At 37.9% G+C, this 18366-nt stretch overlaps 1 protein-coding gene across 5 annotated transcripts in view; it reads right to left on the reverse strand.

The window, feature by feature from the left end:
• Positions 1 to 2392: 2392 nt before the first annotated feature.
• Positions 2393 to 18366, reverse strand: part of LOC100709662 (vascular endothelial zinc finger 1) — a 45609-nt gene continuing 29635 nt past the window's right edge. The window contains exons 5-7 of one of the 5 annotated variants that reach the window (XM_005465390.4): positions 8414 to 8455; positions 7747 to 7812; positions 2393 to 7565 (exon numbers count right to left, since the gene is read on the reverse strand). In XM_005465390.4, coding sequence (XP_005465447.1) covers positions 7198 to 7565; positions 7747 to 7812; positions 8414 to 8455 — 476 coding nt within the window. In that variant the 3' untranslated portion in view covers positions 2393 to 7197. Of the gene's footprint in view, positions 7566 to 7746; positions 7813 to 8413; positions 8456 to 14241; positions 18361 to 18366 lie in introns of those variants that run through there. The other 4 variants (XM_013267337.3, XM_005465392.4, XM_005465393.4 and 1 more) reach the window with 4 other exon arrangements.

Genomic DNA, 18366 nt, shown 5'->3' on the forward strand with positions numbered 1-18366 from the left:
ACCACTGTGCTATGCTAATGTCCGAAATTATCTAACCCTGAAATGTTAATCAGAATGTGATCTTTTCTGAATTCATTCATATTCCTATTATGGGACCTCTTGGAAAAGATAGGCTGTCTTGCCTAAGAGTTCTGTCTTTTTCGAGACATACACTCCTGTTTTGATTTAAGAGGAACATACCGATAAGTGAATAAGCTGAATGCCGAACCATATAATTTCGTTAAAAATATTGCCTATATGCACTCCATATTACCCTACCATTGGAAAAATATGGTAAAGAACTCTATAAATTTTATATTTTTCCTCTGGTTGCCTTGAGGATTCAGTTTACAGTTTAGCATACATTAAAGCCCTGGAGCCAGGTCTGGGGAGGGTGCCCAAGGGCAAACGCATGGTGTCTGGGCCTTAGTCCATGGGGCCCGGCCTGACAGGTACCAGGACACCCTAGTCTGCAGGTCAATGATCAATTTTGGAATCACATCATCAGATCAGCAGCAGTATGTTCTGGACACTCGGGTGAGAGGAGCTGAGCTGTCAACTAAACACTAGTGGTAAGTTGGATAAGGTGGCGGGGAGGATCCTGGACAGACATCCAGCATTCCTAGTGTACCCTCGCTATACATTTAGGTGCGCCAGGAACGTGGAGCTTCAACAGCATTCCGGAACAGACTGGGGACATTGAGTCAGATTGAACCATGTTCAGCACCTCCATTGCTGAAGCTGGTGCATTGACCTGCAGCTGCAAGGTGTTTGGTGCTTGTCGTGGTGGTAACCCCCGAACCAGATGATGGACACCAGAGATGAAGGGGGGCATCAGACTGGAAAAAGAGCTATCGGGGTTAGCTAGCCTGTGGGACTTAGGAGGCAGCTGATAGGTAACGACAGGCCAAATAGAATGTGGCTCTGGGAGTGGCAGAAGCAAAAACTTGGTATGGTTAGAGTTCTGAGAGGCCATGGAAAAAGGCTTTTGAACTGCCTCAAAGAGTATGTGGCAAGATGTCAGGCAACTCAGGAGAGGAAAGCGGTGCTCTACCTCACTGTGTACAGTGGTGGACTGTGTTATGGTAAGGACTAATTCAATGGTTCATGCAGCACCCTCTGGTGGTTGTGCCGTGTATGTTTGTTGTTGCAGCTTGGCAAAAAAGGAAGTCGCCACGTTAAGACAGAGCTGTCCCAGTCTCGTTAATGTTGCTGCTATTATAAACCGGAGATCTACCAAAACAGACTGCTGACCTTAGCTGAAGATATTGTCAGGCGATGGAAGGAATACTTGAAGGACCTCCTTAATCCCACTGACATCTTCTATAGAGGAAGCAGAGGGGTGTGACTCGTCCATCACAGGGGTGTGAGGCCAATGAGGCAATTAAACAACTTCTTGGCAGAGCCCCTGGGGTGAATAAGGTTCGCCATGAGTTCCTGAAGGCTCTGGATGTTGACACTGGCAGCTGCAGAGTGTCTGACGTGTTAAAAATGAAACAGGAAGTGCTGATCTGAAATATGCTCAGAATGCAGGTGTGTCACAGGTTCATCTGGCTGGACTGTCAAACTGACAGTGTAGCATGCATGGACTAACATCCAATCGGAGTGCAGATAACATAAAGTGTGAGCCGTAGTTAGGCTGACAATCCTCACATCACAGAAAAGTTTGTGTGAAGAATAGTAACGATGCCAAGAAGATTTACTGAACAGTTTCATGTTGGCAAAATTATGAGTGCAGACACCTGTCTGGTGGGTTAGGATTAGCGTGTGTGAGCGGAAGTTCGAAGCAGCCACTCCACTGCCAAAGATCAGCCACTCCAACACGAAACTGTATTGTGGTCTTGATCGATCTATCCATTTTCCGCTATTTATTTGTTTTGTGGGTTTCAACAAAGATAACCTCTCAGAAATCTCAACTAAATCTAGTAAAAGCAACATAAATTATTAGTCACCACAACTTCTCGCATCTAGAAGATCTGCATCACTCCAGAAATTCATCTTGAATGAGACTCAATCTATCCACAAACAAGTTTGATTATTTTCTTTTATTTAAACAAATTAAAATAAAAGGCACATAAAACATTGGAAATATGTTTACATAATTATTCTCAATGGACATACATTTAAAAAAATGTAGGAATGTTTTACCTTTCTGCTAATCAGAAAGCCTAATCTTCATATATACAAAAATTACCACTGTTAATGTTCTAATACAAAAAGGATTTATAAAAGTTTTTTTTCCTTGCGTGTCATAACTAACATGTCTTCTGAACTAAATAGTTTATACAAAGATATACATTCATTTGCCTTCACATCTGCCAAATTACAAACTTCACAAAAAAACAAAACAAAAAGCAAAATAAAACTGAAATAATTATTTGGCCAAACAAATTGTTTTTCATATTAGGCTGGATTACAAAGTGAAACCACACAGAGAAATGTCAATGATACGTTAACAGGAGCATGCTATTTTAAAGATCAATCAATTTGTGTTTCAAGATTAGTCCTTAAGTAGAAAACATTAAGTTCACTATTGTTAGCTTTAAAGAACAAAGCCAAAAACTGGCCATGCAGGACCCTAGGCCGTTTGAACTAATGAAGGATTCCTTCACAAGACTATTCTCTTGCACAGCTTAACTAGAAGAGGAAGTATCAATGTGTGAGAAAAGTCTTGTAAAGTATTTTAGGCACACTTGTTAACCAGCCACTAAAGAAGGACAAATGACGCCACATACTAATCTTTCACCCTGTTTTTTTTTTAGTGTTTTTGTTTTTATAAAAAGTCTTCACCCTTCTAATTACCTTCTAATCAACTCATCATCCACATGCAACATTAAAAAACAAACAAAAAAACCCAGGAAATATATTTTCAACAAATAATGCCATTTAAAATTAAAAGCACCTTCCCTTGGAGACTGTTAGCATACAAAAAAAAAAATGAAATTAATGAGCTAAACAACTGAGTTACAAACATACAGATGAGCCAGGTGAAGTGGGACTGACAGTCATTGTCCAGTTACACCAAACTGGAATGCCCCTCTATGTACCATTGTCCTGTAGTCCCCACATCTTACCATTTACTGCAGGTGCTACGGAATTCCTACACTGTAAAAGGGTGAAAAACTACAAAATCCAAGTATCAAAAAACTGTATATTCATGTTGCTCAAGACACTCACAGCCAGGAAACATGTTCACCTTTTCAAACAATCAAGGAGACATCTCCAGATATCATGTGCTCTGTAAACCTATTCCTGCCCAAGAGAGCAGCAGAATATGTGCAAGCTCACAAGTCTCAAATGAGGGGGGCACAAATGAAAATTAAATGGATGAAACAGCAGGAAAAGGTATGTAAACGTTTAGAGTCATGAGCCTGTAACCTCTAAGGGCAACTTAGTGGATGCTGAATGCACATCGTTGCAAAATGTCAAAACTACTAAGTAATAACATCAGTAACACAACACCCATCCTTTAGCATCTTGCTCTTTTAGTTACACCTAGGCAAATGTTCTTTATTAATTATCCCAATTATCTAGGGTGCTAGAGTGACAAGAAAACAACAACAACAACAACAAAATAAATAAAATAAGGAAGCATATAAAACCTACAGAGAAAACTCTGCTTTTACACAGAATAAGGCTGTAGTTTATTTCTCTCTTTCTAGCAACAGATAACTTTCCTAAACAAATTACAAAAATCAAGAACATTTCTCTGCTGACAGGTTTGATCTGTGCTGCTATAGTTTGATATTACTAACACTGTGCCACAGCTAATGGAAATACAAACAAGACCTAATATCCTACTATACTATTGCACTGGGGATTATTCTAGAAGTAATTAATGGCTTCATGTTCAGTCTCTAATTAGTAGCACCATTTGGAGTGGACAACATGTAGATAACTTTGTACTATGACCATTTTCCTATTTTGGTAATCTTAGATGACAGACAACACTTAGTATTCAGTATTGGAGGGATAAGGTATAATTAAATTCATAAGCATTTGAAGAACATTTTTATTATGTCGTACTTAAAGCACCACACTGGTAATTTTAATTTTGAAAACAAAAAATTTAAAATCAATATAATTCAGTTAAAAAAAATAACCAAGATGTGATTAAGAAGCACATTTTCTGCCTTAATTCAAGAGTTTTTCAAAGTATTGCTTTATCTGTTTACCAATGTTTAGCAACAGTAATAAAATTGATGAATATCTTTTGCAGTCAATGACTGGCAGAAGTCTTCAACCCATGGACATCACCAAGATGTGGACATCTTGGCCTGCCTAGGTCTCTCTGCCTCGAGTTTTGTCTTTAGTAACTGAATAATATGAATTGAGATCAGGTGATTGGTTTGGCCAATGAACATATCTCACGTCTTTTTCTCTTGGGCTGGTTTTGCAATCTACCTTGCGTCATTATCTATTTGCCCCATTAACAGAAAGAGAAAGTATAGTTGTACACTTCAGAATTCATCCTATTAGAAGCCACATCATCAATAAATATTTGTGGCAGCTGTACATGCCCGTGCCAAGGCTTTGTTTGACAAATTATGTAGTATGCTTCGGATCTCTTCCTACAATTCTGGTAAAAGATAACATTGGTTTTATTTGTCCAAGACAAAACCAAAATGTTTTCTAACCTGGCTTTCTTTTTCTTGAGTCTAACCAATGGTTTGCCTCCCACTAATATTGAGGTTAATAACCAAATGCAAATTCAACATGTGATATCCAGATAATTTACCTGCTAAATTGGTCATAAAATAATAAAAGAAGAGGTGTCACTTTGCCATGAAACTGCTTGTCAGCCGTCTAAGTTGGAGCCTGTAAAAAAAGCTGCTCTAATTCATAATAGTTAATACAGAATTCATGTAAAACCTCTTAAATTACAACTGAAAGTCTGCATTTTAATCACATCCTAATTATTTGTCTTAAAATCCAGTGAGATGGTGTACAAAAGGCAAAATTTAAAAAAAAATTGTGTCCAAATGTTTTTGGACATTTGCGGCTGTATACAAACTGCAGCAAGTAAAACATGATTTCCTTGTTAATGGGATTTTTCTCATAATAAAAATAAAGTGACACCAGGCTTCTGTATAAGACTCCTTATTCTCCTTTCTCTCCAGGCTGGACGGCCACATCAGTGTTGATGAAGTCTTTGCACCAATAACATGTAGTTAATAGAAAGGTTTTATCTACCATGGGTAAAGGCAATAAAATAGTGTTTTACATTATTGGTTTAAAAAAAAAAAAAAACAGAAAAAAAGAAAAGAAAAAAAAGGTGAGTGTAAAATGTCCGACATGTTGACACAAATGATGGAGAGTGATGGGATCCTACATCTGCTAAATTCTAAATTAAAAATCTAACCAACTGAACACATCACAGAAACTTTGGGACTGCGCCACTTAAATTTAATGTCTTCTCTTTTGGCTTTCACATTTAAAAAGTCTTAAAAAAAGCTCAATTTAATGTTTGACTTTTGATAATACCAAGATTTTAAGAGGCAAAGCCTAGGTGACATTTTTTTAAGGAAGCAATACTTTCACCTGTCATGTTCAAATACAAAATAATACAACCCCCCCCAAACTTAGTTACACATAAACATGTCTAGAGTTTCCAGCAGTAAGGAATGATTGTGCTTCCAGCAACTTTAAATGTAGAAATTCTGCTGGGGAAGGGCGCAAAATTTATCAAAACATACTCCAAATAAACATCTTGTTTTAACTTTAAAACACATCAAATATAAAATACTGAGAAGTCCACTAAAATAAAAATCAGCTAAAAAGGACAAAAAACCCCTTTCCTTAAGAAGAAGCAACACAATTATTTAGACATTTCCTAAATATCAGTATAGCATCACACATTATCCATATTTTAAGATGTCCAGTTGCACAATATAATATTTACTTCTCATAAGATCAACAGTGTCTTGTCAAATAACTTGAAAATAACAATCTTGAATGGTTTGTCTCCCTACAGTATATTGCGTTCACGATAAAGACTCCTGCACTGAGTTTGCTCAATGTCAACTGTTACAGTAAAATTATACATATTTGTAAAAGGGTAAAATGCAAATACAAAGTAGTTTAACATGGAACAGCTGGAAGTGTAATAACTGCCCAATAATTTCAAACCATGTTTAAGTGAAGGAACCTACTTTTTGGTTTGAGTCTATAGGTGTAATTAAAACTGTTCACATGATCAACTGTGAGTAATACAATAGACTACTACATCAATATTAGCATTATCAAATATTAAAATGGTACAAAAAGTAGAATTCATTTTTGAGCAATATATTGGGTCCTGGAAACATTTGAGCGTAATCGTGTGATGACCAGGACACGTTACCATCTACCGTGTTAGTCTCTTTAAAGGCCACAATTTATTCTCTCTGGTTTTCAGATGAAAAAAATCTCCATACTGTTTAAAAGATTTCCCCCCTTCTTTTTGAAAATATCATTCATGGGCAAAATTACATTTATAAAATTCTTTGGCTTAAACTTATTTCCACTTCTCCCAAACTATGAAATCACATGTTATCTGGTTAAATGATGACGATGTAACAAATTGGAATTATCTGAGCATGAGAGCTCAATCGTGACGTTGAAAGCAAGCACTGGAAGGTCTTTAAAACATGGACATGTAAGACTGGCTCTGCCTTCAGGAATCCAACTAATAGGTTTGACAACCATTTATCAATATTACTGGACATATTATTGGATTTACAGATTTTGCATCAATATGATGTAGGACTGTGGTTTTTCAGGTTCACTGAATTAGGCAAAAAACAAACAAACACAAAACTAAACAAACAAACAAAAGAAACCCAACTCACAATCAACAAAGTCTTCCCCTATTAAAACATTTCTACTAATGTCCTAAGGTAAAATACATAAAACAAAATGCATATATATTCTATAAAAGAACAATTTATGTACATGCTAGTACTCTGATTAATTAATTTCTGACCATTGCTAAGTTACAAAAATATGTATTTTCTGTACTAACTAAAAATAAAATTCATAATTACCACATAATGTTGTAATAATGCTGACCTCTGTAAGTAACAATCGTTGGTTACTATCTACGTGACACAATAGTTCACCTTTTTATGCCCAGTACACTATCAACTCATTTAGAGGGAGGTTTTACTAATATCTAATGGCTTTGTCCGTTATTAGGCAGTTAAAACATTACTAACTGTTACATCAGGAACAAAAGTTCTACCAAGGAGGGGAGGATGGCAGAACCTGGGAAAGAAAAGGCATAGACTCCATGGGCCTCATGGCAATATTGAGTGGCCCAGTTATATTCATGGACATAGGAGTGGTGATAGCTACCGGGTGGGCAATATTCATGTGTGCTGTTGTAGGGATTCCAACAGAGGTGAGGTTCACAGGGCCAGTGATGGTGACAGGGTGCTGCAGGTTAACTGGCGATGTAATGTTAACGGTGCTGGTGGCAGTATTAATCTGAGCTGTGATGGTAACAGCATTGCTGGAATTGACACTGCGGTTCACAGCAGAGGTGTTGGCTGCAGAGTTGGTGACAGGTGTCGTAGCCGCAGAGCTGTTGTGTAAGTTGTTGGCATCTGTATTAGAAAAGAAAAAAAGAAACACATTTAGGGCTGGTCAGCCTTATAGATACATATTACCCTTTCAAAACAAGGAAAGACAACAGCCCTCTCAGCTCCTTGGCTGTGGGTGACTGAAAATATCAATACATCATTATCACATAGTGTCAACTGTGGTAATATATTTGAAGAAACCTACCTTTATGAGAGTTGTCAATTAGGACTTGGAAGGAGTTATTTAAAATCTCTCCTACCGTCAACTCACCTGAGGGGTAAATTCAAAAAGCAGGATCAATAGACTAACCAGTTAATTATTGTTAATGTTATAATTAAAAAATTTAAACAGAAACATATTAAGGACATCTTAAGTTCTGCATATTCCTAAGGTTGGACACACACTGCAGTGTAGGACTTAGACCAGTAATTAGCAGGCCTAGGTAAGCTCAGGATCACTGACTAGTTTCACTCTTGCCCACAGATAATTGGCACATTGCTGGGTCATTTGTGATCCGTTCTCAAAAGCAACAACTAAATTTCAAAGTCCAGACAGAAATGACAGCTCGGTAATAGCAGATGGCCTGTGATGAAATGTAAAGGAGTGCACATCTACCCCGAGTGCTATGGTCCTTTTTGTGGTTAATTTAATTGATCTACTGATCCTGCTTCATGAAATTTAACCTTACATTAGCAAAATATCTATTATCTACACATGAGAATAGCCTCAACTGTACCAGTGCTTCAAGAAAAAAAAAAACTCTTTGTACTTAGGTAACATGGTAGAACATGAATTACAACTGGCCACTGATGTTTTGCAGAGGTTATGCTTAAATAATTAGGGATTTCTGCTATTTCTGCTACGGGATTACCTTTTCGTGGCCCTGAGTGGTTCCACTGCCAGTCACTTATGCCTATTCAGAAATACAGACACATATTGGGTTACATAAACAAGGGGAGCACTGCCATTACCCTTGGAATCAACTTGATCACTTAGTCAAGTTTTGTGTAGGTGGGGATGGGGTACAACACCTTAACAAGGGTTTTAGCCTTTCTAGTATAAAATAAAACCAAAACGTCAGTCTCTCAAATGAAACTGTGTGTGTTTGTTTTTTCTGTTAGGGTGAGCAAGGCCAAATATATGATTTTCAAATAAATTATAAATGTCTGGGTCTTTGGGTGAATGATTAGCTAGGGCTAAAGAGGCTAACATTCCTCCATCTTGGGCTGTGCTTCAAAGATTCTGACAGTGTGACTCATATGACTGTATCAAGCTAAATATGTTGCAAGAATGTGAGTGCTTATAGAACAAAATTTGTGAAGATGTAGAAAACATTTATTTTTACTTGTATTTTCCCCCCCCACACACTTGTGTTTTGAATTTACAGTTACAGAACAAAAACATTGACAAATGTGTAGATTGACATTTTAATCATGGCTTGTCCCTCATTTCACTCAGTTACTTTAAACCTACACTGAATTTACAATACACACATGGTGCATGCTTGTACACCTTTAATCTGTCCATAGAAAGTAGAAGTAAAGAAAGATTTTCCCACACGTAAAGTTCCTTTCTTGCTCTTTTTATATCCTGTCTCTGGAAATCAAACCATGTTCCACCATTACTGGACTGGATGAAATTAAAAACAAATGATTAATTTATATACTTTTTATTTATAAAAACCCTTATTTCAGACACATCCTTGTCTTGACTATACAACATGGTAACAGCCACAGTTTCCAAATGCACCAACCTTTTAGTCTGTTCTGTGTGATCTCCACTGTGCTAACCAGGAAAAAAATTAAAAATCTGTGTCACGTTCCTTCACTCACATTTGGGCCTTGCTTTTCCTCACTTCTAGTATGATGTAATCCACCCAGTAAGATAATGTGAGACAAGAATATCTAAACCCAAGCAAGGCTTCCTTGTATTTCTCTTTGTTGCCTTTCTGTTCCATTTTTTGTCTGGACATGCTGTCTGTATTCACGATTGTGCTTTTTAAGAAACTTAATTATGTTTGGGTGGGTGAATTTTCCTGTTTCAGTGTGGTTAGCAAACACTGGAGAACCATTTTCTGCTTAAGAGACAGAGTGTGAAAGTGTACAGTACAGTACAGTATATTCTTGTTTTTGTAAAATTAAACTCATTTCTGGGGCAGTACAAAAGTGACCCCCTTAGACTGTTTTTATTTTTAGTGTCCTTGTTTTCCACTACGTTCTTGGTTTTGTCACTAGTCATCTAACACAAAATAAAATTGTACCTTAAAAATTATTTTAGTTATTTTCACTCTAGAGGAAGTGCAGGTATTAAAGGTGTGAACTACTGCAGTGTGTACTGTGTATTATGTTGTACAGAGTGGTGGGCACAGGCAGGCACCAATGTCGTGCAGTGGTGCACCTGGGTAATGTCAGTCTCTCACTGAATGCGCTCCTGTGATAAGTCAGACTCTCCGACCTGTATGACCTCTAAGTTTCTGCTTCTAAATTCAGATAAAACTGAGGTTATTGGACTTTGCCCTAAAAATATTAGAAATATGGTATGGATGGCATTACCTTGGCCTCCAGTAACACCCACAAGATACTTTGAGTTATTTATGACCAGGATGTGTCTTTCAATGCACATATTAAACAAATATGCAGAACTGTTTGCTTCAGTTTGTGGTATATCTCTAAAATGAAAACCATTCTTTCTCAGAGTTACACTGAAAAACTAGTTCATACATTTATTACTATTAGGCTGGACTGCTGTAATTCGTTATTATCAGGATGTGCTAAAAACTCCCTGAAAAGGCTTCAAGAGACAGACACAGTCTCTACTTTTAGGATTAGGCTTCAAACTTTCCTTTTTGCTAAAGCATATAGTTAGGGCTGGATCAGGAGACCCCAAATCCTCCCTTAGTTATGCTGTAATAGGCCAATAGTGCTGGAGACCAGTACCATTTCTTCTTCACTCACTATGTGTTAAACACAGCACTCTGCATTAAATCAGTAGTTATCAATAATCTCTGTCTCTCTTCCACAGTGTGTCTTTATGTTGTTTTCCTCCCATCACAACCAACTGGTCATGGAGGTTTCTGCCCTTTCCATCCCACTGTTGACAAATGTTCAGTCAAAGAGGTAATTTGATTGCTGGGTCCATTAAGCGTCTTTACCTTACAATATAAAGCGCTTGAGGCTGATTTGGCACTATATAAATAAAATTGAATTAACTAACAGCCCTCTTTTACTGACAACGCTGGTAGAAACTAAGTGAGAAGACACTGCTGGTATGTGGACTGAACGTCTGTCAAATACAGTGGCTTGCAAAAGTATTCGGCCCCCTTGAACTTTTCCACATTTTGTCACATTACAGCCACAAACATGAATCAATTTTATTGGAATTCCACGTGAAAGACCAATACAAAGTGGTGTACACGTGAGAAGTGGAACGAAAATCGTACATGATTCCAAACATTTTTTACAAATAAATAACTGAAAAGTGGGCTGTGTGTAATTATTCAGCCCCCTGAGTCAATACTTTGTAGAACCACCTTTTGCTGCAATTACAGCTGCCAGTCTTTTAGGGTATGTCTCTACCAGCTTTGCACATCTAGAGACTGAAATCCTTGCCCATTCTTCTTTGCAAAACAGCTCCAGCTCAGTCAGATTAGATGGACAGCGTTTGTGAACAGCAGTTTTCAGATCTTGCCACAGATTCTCGATTGGATTTAGATCTGGACTTTGACTGGGCCATTCTAACACATGGATATGTTTTGTTTTAAACCATTCCATTGTTGCCCTGGCTTTATGTTTAGGGTCGTTGTCCTGCTGGACGGTGAACCTCCGCCCCAGTCTCCAGTCTTTTGCAGACTCAAAGAGGTTTTCTTCCAAGATTGCCCTGTATTTGGCTCCATCCATCTTACCATCAACTCTGACCAGCTTCCCTGTCCCTGCTGAAGAGAAGCACCCCCAGAGCATGATGCTGCCACCACCATATTTGACAGTGGGGATGGTGTGTTCAGAGTGATGTGCAGTGTTAGTTTTCCGCCACACATAGCGTTTTGCATTTTGGCCAAAAAGTTCCATTTTGGTCTCATCTGACCAGAGCACCTTCTTCCACATGTTTGCTGTGTCCCCCACATGGCTTGTGGCAAACTGCAAACGGGACGTCTTATGGTTTTCCTTTAACAATGGCTTTCTTCTTGCCACTCTTCCATAAAGGCCAACTTTGTGCCGTGCACGACTAATAGTTGTGCTATGGACAGATTCCCCCACCTGAGCTGTAGATCTCTGCAGCTCGTCCAGAGTCACCATGGGCCTCTTGGCTCCATTTCTGATCAGCGCTCTCCTTGTTCGGCCTGTGAGTTTAGGTGGACGGCCTTGTCTTGGTAGATTTACAGTTGTGCCATACTCCTTCCATTTCTGAATGGTCGCTTGAACAGTGCTCCGTGGGATGTTCAAGGCTTGGGAAATCTTTTTGTAGCCTAAGCCTGCTTTAAATTTCTCAATAACTTTATCCCTGACCTGTCTGGTGTCTAAATCCAATCAAGAATCTGTGGCAAGATCTGAAACCTGCTGTTCACAAACGCTGTCCATCTAATCTGACTGAGCTGGAGCTGTTTTGCAAAGAAGAATGGGCAAGGATTTCAGTCACTAGATGTGCAAAGCTGGTAGAGACATACCCTAAAAGACTGGCAGCTGTAATTGCAGCAAAAGGTGGTTCTACAAAGTATTGACTCAGGGGGCTGAATAATTACGCACACCCCACTTTTCAATTATTTATTTGTAAAAAATGTTTGGAATCATGTATGATTTTCAATCCACTTCTCAAGTGTACACCACTTTGTATTGGTCTTTCACGTGGAATTCCAATAAAATTGATTAATGTTTGTGGTTGTAATGTGACAAAATGTGGAAAAGTTCAAGGGGGCCGAATACTTTTGCAAGCCACTGTATCTGAGCAAACACTAATGTCACAGAAGCATACACATCAGTGCATTTATCCTGGATAACTAGTTAGCAGTTGCCGATATACAAAATTCTCTTTCAACCTCATTTTTGCTGGTTGAAAGAAAGGGAGTGATTGCAATGATTTCCTCATAAATCACAGGTGCTTTGTGGTTACAAATCCATGTGGTGGACAGGACAGCTAAGAATGAGACATCTTGGTCCTCTGCTTTGTGATTAACTGCTCCTTCAGCTACAAATGTGGGTTTTGCAACACGTTTACCACAAAAAAAACGTTTTTATTTTTAGGTAACTGTGAATTTAAAACACAAGTGAAAATGTCTTACAAGTAAAAATGTGAAAATACAAGGTCAAATTTTTATTCTACAAACTTTCCCATTATGTAACATTTCTCACATGGTGTTGATACATTCACACTAACATTTTTTTCTCCTGGAAGCAGGTTTCTTTGAGACACTTCTCGTTGGTCTATGAGCAGACAATCTCTAGGATAGGATTTTGGAAATCTGGGTGGTCACATTTTGGAAGCTTTAATAAATACTACAAACTTCTAGAAATGACACCTACCATCTAAGGTTAGAGATATGCTATTTCCCCTAATAAGACCAGGTTTTCCTCTGAAAGCTTTTTTATATAATCCACACGTTTTGTAGACGTCACCTAAACAGGCAGTGGTTGAAGTATGATGTGTAGCCAACTTCTAACATTTTCCTTTTCATCTGATATGCGTGCAGTTTAGTAGTTGGGGATTACTTATAAGAAATATGTAAACAAAAAAAAGAAAAAAGGGTGATCTCAAATTCCACCAGCACTTAAACCTGCACAACCACAATAAGAAAATATAATTATAACATATTGTACAGTTCCGTGCAGTCCATTATCTCACAAAAAAACAAAAAATCATTAAAGACTATTTCAAGTATAGAGTATAGTGCGAATGTCTTGAGCCATCTTTTATTTCTTTATGACTTCCCAGGAAAACTGGAAATGGGTGTAGTGATTTTTTAAAATGCAGAAAAATAAATGGAAATACAGTGTATAAGGGGAAAATAGAGTTTTTACAATTTTAACAGGCATGAAAGTCAATATACGATATAATTCTACCTTTACAGTTTAACGCAGCCTGAACTCTCTTACACAAGCTTTCTTTAAATTTCTTTAAGTAGTCTACAGGAATTTTTTAGATGGTAATGCATGGTGGATCGAAATCTCTCAGTACTCTTCTACATTTATTTTCATTTTGATAAGATCCCCAACATCAGTGGCTGAAATGCAGCTGCAAACCATAACAGTGCCTCCACCTTGTGGTACAGATTGCATTAGACTATCACTCCTGACCTCCTCTCTACATACTGATGACAAATTAAACAAAAATCAGAAATTTTGTATCACTTCACAAGACCTGATGTCACTGATTATTAGTCCAGTTCTTGTGTAATTTAGCATACCTCCGCCTTTCCTGTTTCCCCTTTCTTAAGAAGAGTTTTTTGAAAGTTACCCTTCAACTGAGACCATTTCTGATGAAGCTTCAGTGAATAATAGATGGCTAGATGGAAGGATCAGCTGAAGAGCCAGATGCATCTTTCAGGTCTCGTGTTAGGTAATATTCTTGTAATGACCCATTTTTTAAGTAAGTAATTAAGTAAAGTGTATTCAAAAAAAGATTTTTCACAGCCATTATCATAAAGTGCTGTAAAACAAAATAACAACAAAATTTAAAAAGTGTAAAAAAAAGCGTAAAAATATAAATAATTTTTTTTTTTTTTAAATCTTCTAGCTGTCAAACTTATGTTTGGAATTTTTCAAAGATTCATCTGAAGAACTGGGAACAAATTATGTGTTTTTGTTACAGGCTACTAGAAGCAAAGTGCCTTAATAAACAAAACAGTCTTCAGAAAATGGTCAGATACAAGAACCAGACAGAAAATGATTGAAAAAGCATCCTAAAAAACGCTGAGAAGGAAAAAAGACTCAAGACTTTTGCATAGTAGTGTAATAAACACAACACAACTTAAAAGCAGTATGTAAATGTATGTAAATAAATTTAACAGATATTTTGTTGGGTTAATGAAGCAAAGCCACATGCTGTATACAGGTTTACAGCTTCACATGTGAGGAAAGAGAGAGACAAGGAGAGAGAGTCCGAGGCAAGGGAGAGAACGCATCCCTACAAAAGGCCAGAACAAAAAAATTAATAAATAAAAATACTGGTGGCAGCCAGTGGTACTGCTCAGTCTCTGAGTAGCTCCTTCTAGTTATTACATTAACATGAATTTCAGAAAACTTCATCTCTGACCTTGAGAGAGATTACGTTTTCAACGATACGTGACAACAATACTCTTACATTGAGGTCGAGGTCACTGAGATACAAACTATCAGGGAATTTTAGTAGATATAGTATAAATTTCAGACTCCTACATCACTGCGTTCTTGAGTTATCACATTAACAAGAATTTAAGAAAACTTAGGCTACGTCCACACTAGCCCGGATAGATTTGAAAACGGCGTTTTCATCTGAAAACGCTCCGCGTCCACACTAGCGTTTTCAGTCGTCCTCACAGAGTTGTGCGTCCACATTGAAACGGATGAAAACGCTTACGTTCCAGTCCTGCGCATGTGCAAAAGCGAGTGAGAATTAAAGAATTTGAAGAAAAGCTATCTGGAGCATGTACAAACTGATATTCATCTTTTTCAGGGCTGTAAAAATTGAGAGCAATCAAAACAACCGCTGTATAATGCACTCCGCTATCTTTGTTTTCATTGGTCACACGACTGCATCACATGACTAAAATACGTCATCGTTTTAGAAAGTCTGCGTTTTCGTGTGTCCAAACTGTGACGGGACAGCTGCGTTTTGAAATGTATGTGTTTTCAAAACGCTGCTTTTTTCTTTGAGGAAAGCGCCGTCTCAGTGTGGACGGAAGGCCAAAACGGTGAGAAAACGATGTGTTTTCAAATGAAAACGCATTAGTCTGGACGTAGCCTTAACCTATGATCTCTGACCTTGAGGTCAAGGTCACTGAGATTCAAAATTATGCGAGAAGATTATGCTTTTTTAGTAGACAGACCTACTGTATAAATCTGAACTCCTACGTCACTTTGTTTTCGAGTTATTCCATTCAGAAACTTGGGTGTCCATGTCACCTGCCCACCCAGCTGCCCGGCAAGGTGGGCAGCATGACATGAAACACCAGTGGCACTGGGACAGAAGTAGATTTTCAAAGCAGCTGCAGAGAAGAAAGCAGCAAATGTATACAAGACAAAGCAGTGTGAACAGCATATCCTGATGTTGAGATCAGCAGCTCTGCCAGGAGCAATTCTGCCAGCGCACTTCAGCTGTGCTCGACAAAGTGGGCCTGCACAAGTAAATTTGGATTTTAAATAACCAATCCTTGTCTTAAGGAGGGTGCTATATTTTACTCAAGCTTGCGTTCTCTACCAGATGCCCATAACTTTGAGGGGTCTGTACGTCTTAGCTGTTTCTAGAACTGTACTCTCATTGGCAGATGTCGATCTCAAATGCACTGAAGCTATTCAACTTTGGAGTTACAGTCCTGCATCCTCCAATGACTACTGGGATCATTTTTGGATACACCCCCCACATAAAGGACTGTAGAAAACTAAGTGTAGAAAATGGACGACCTAACAGCTCCCCAAAAATGAAGCCAAATGTCTTTATTGCCCCGTGTTGTCTGGCTGCAAAAACTAAACTAAAACAAAAAAGTTCTCCTCAGATAAATTTTTCTCAAACATTTTTTCAATCATTATTAGTAGTTCTTATCACACTGGTTTGTGTTAAAAAGGTCCCTTTGTCATAAGTTTGATTTTAACTACTACATCATCAAGACAGCTTTGACTGGCAGCTGCAGTCACGGAAAAACTTGTGTATCTCTGTTCAGGAATGGCAGAGTGGCCACGACTGACTATTTCAAACTGACAGCATGACGTGTTCTGCAATGAACTGGACTAAATGACAAAAGTACCCAAGGCACTGTTGCACTTTTTTCAGTAAGTTAAATGTGTGTTTGTAAGCTAATGAGTAATGAATGTCCTTAGCTAGCTGGCCAAGATGGGCAGTTGGCTGTCGGAGGGGAAAGTCGTGTTCAGTAGCTAATCTATGCACATGAATGAATTTACATCTACTGAAGAAATCACTATATTGTGCTTGAATGCTTGTTAAAATTGAGCATTTAAGCACAATAGAGCTGATTATTAAATATGTATAAACAGCAGCATGTTTAAGATAAGATAACCTTCATTAGTCCCACACGTGGGAAATTTGTTATATAATTTGTTTATATCTCTCCCCATCTATAAGGACAGTAACACCAAATTGAAAAAGCTTGAAGTTTAATAAACACTCATTAATGGTCAATTTTCAGCTCAGATGAGAGGTGAAACATTAAAGTCCAGTCATTTTCATTCTAAGCTCCTCAGACCAACTCTTTACTTATTTATACATTTTAGTTTATTTTCCCCAAATATTCAGGTAATCAAAAACAAAAAACAGTCTGAATAATTCTTAATACGGTATTGTTTTCAAAGTTACATGTGCAGTACAATGTACATTTTAAATCATTTGAGAGAAATAATATGAATTAATATTTATTCTCTAATATTCAGGCAGCAGATCAGAACACTGGTGATAATACCTCCCATCTGTATGTCTCAGTTTCTCTAAAGGTAAACACAATGCTGCAAAAAAGCTGAACCAGGACCATGAACTTGCTCCATGATCTCATCTTTGTAGCTCTTCAAAAAGCACCATTGATTCCAAGGAAAAAATATTCACTTGAATATTTTGTTAGTATATAAGGCTTTGGCTTTTTTAACAGTTCAACTGTCAGCTGTCAGCAGAAGTCTAGAACAGGAAAAAATGTAAGCGCAGGACTTCAGATCCTGAAGTGTGTCAGGACAACAGATTTGAGGGACAAACTTTACATTTCATTGTTTGTAATGATTCTTTTCTCTGTGATTTCAGATGCTGCCCTGAGATTCAGACCTCAGCACCCCCAAGTGGCAACAGACAAATGATCCTATATATTCACTCTTTGTAGTAACTCCAAAATTAACTGATGAAAACAGTACTAAGACTAAAAAGTACCACATGATATTCTGTCAGTGAAACCTGCAGCTGTTTTATTGATAAAGGTAAAGATAAAAGTCTAACATCCAGGTGACTGGTCTCACTATACAAGAGCATTAACAGTAACTCAGCAGAAAGCTGCTGATCTCAGACCTGCACAGCCTCTGCTTTTAACACTGACTGTAGTCAGCTGCATGAAGAGGACATGATTTGGAACGTCAAAGGTCTTTACTTGTATGTTGAACTGAAAAGTTTCACACTGTGTTTTGCTAATAGTGTGTTATTTATCATAAATTAATTAAGAGCCATTCATACAAGAATAACCAGAGACAATAATATGTATTTTAAATTTTATATTTAATATCTTTCTACTGGACTGAATACAACATCGTTATGTAAAAGTCCAGGTCCTCTGTGCTTTATCTGAGGATGATGTGCACTACTGCTAACATTACACAAAGCAAAGGTCGCCATCACATTGTTTATGAAGTGCTAGGTTTAACCATCTTCTGTGATGGGTCTATGATGGAGATCTGAGGAAGATTTCCCTCTGAGGGAGCTGCTAGTGAATATAATGAGTCCTCCTTTATTCCTCCTGATGTTTCTGAAGTTATGTCTCTCTCACTGGGACAACCGAAAATCTGGCATAGGACAGCAGTGATGAAAGAAAGGGAGAAGGTTTCTTGAAACCTCTGGATCCACAACACCTAGCTTGGTCCTGATGGTCTCCTTCACTCACTTTCCCCAGATGAATGTGTCTCTGAGTAATAAGGTGAACTCTGGATCCTGTTA

The sequence above is a fragment of the Oreochromis niloticus genome, linkage group LG14, assembly GCF_001858045.2.
Source record: "Oreochromis niloticus isolate F11D_XX linkage group LG14, O_niloticus_UMD_NMBU, whole genome shotgun sequence".
NCBI classification, from domain to species: domain Eukaryota; kingdom Metazoa; phylum Chordata; class Actinopteri; order Cichliformes; family Cichlidae; genus Oreochromis; species Oreochromis niloticus.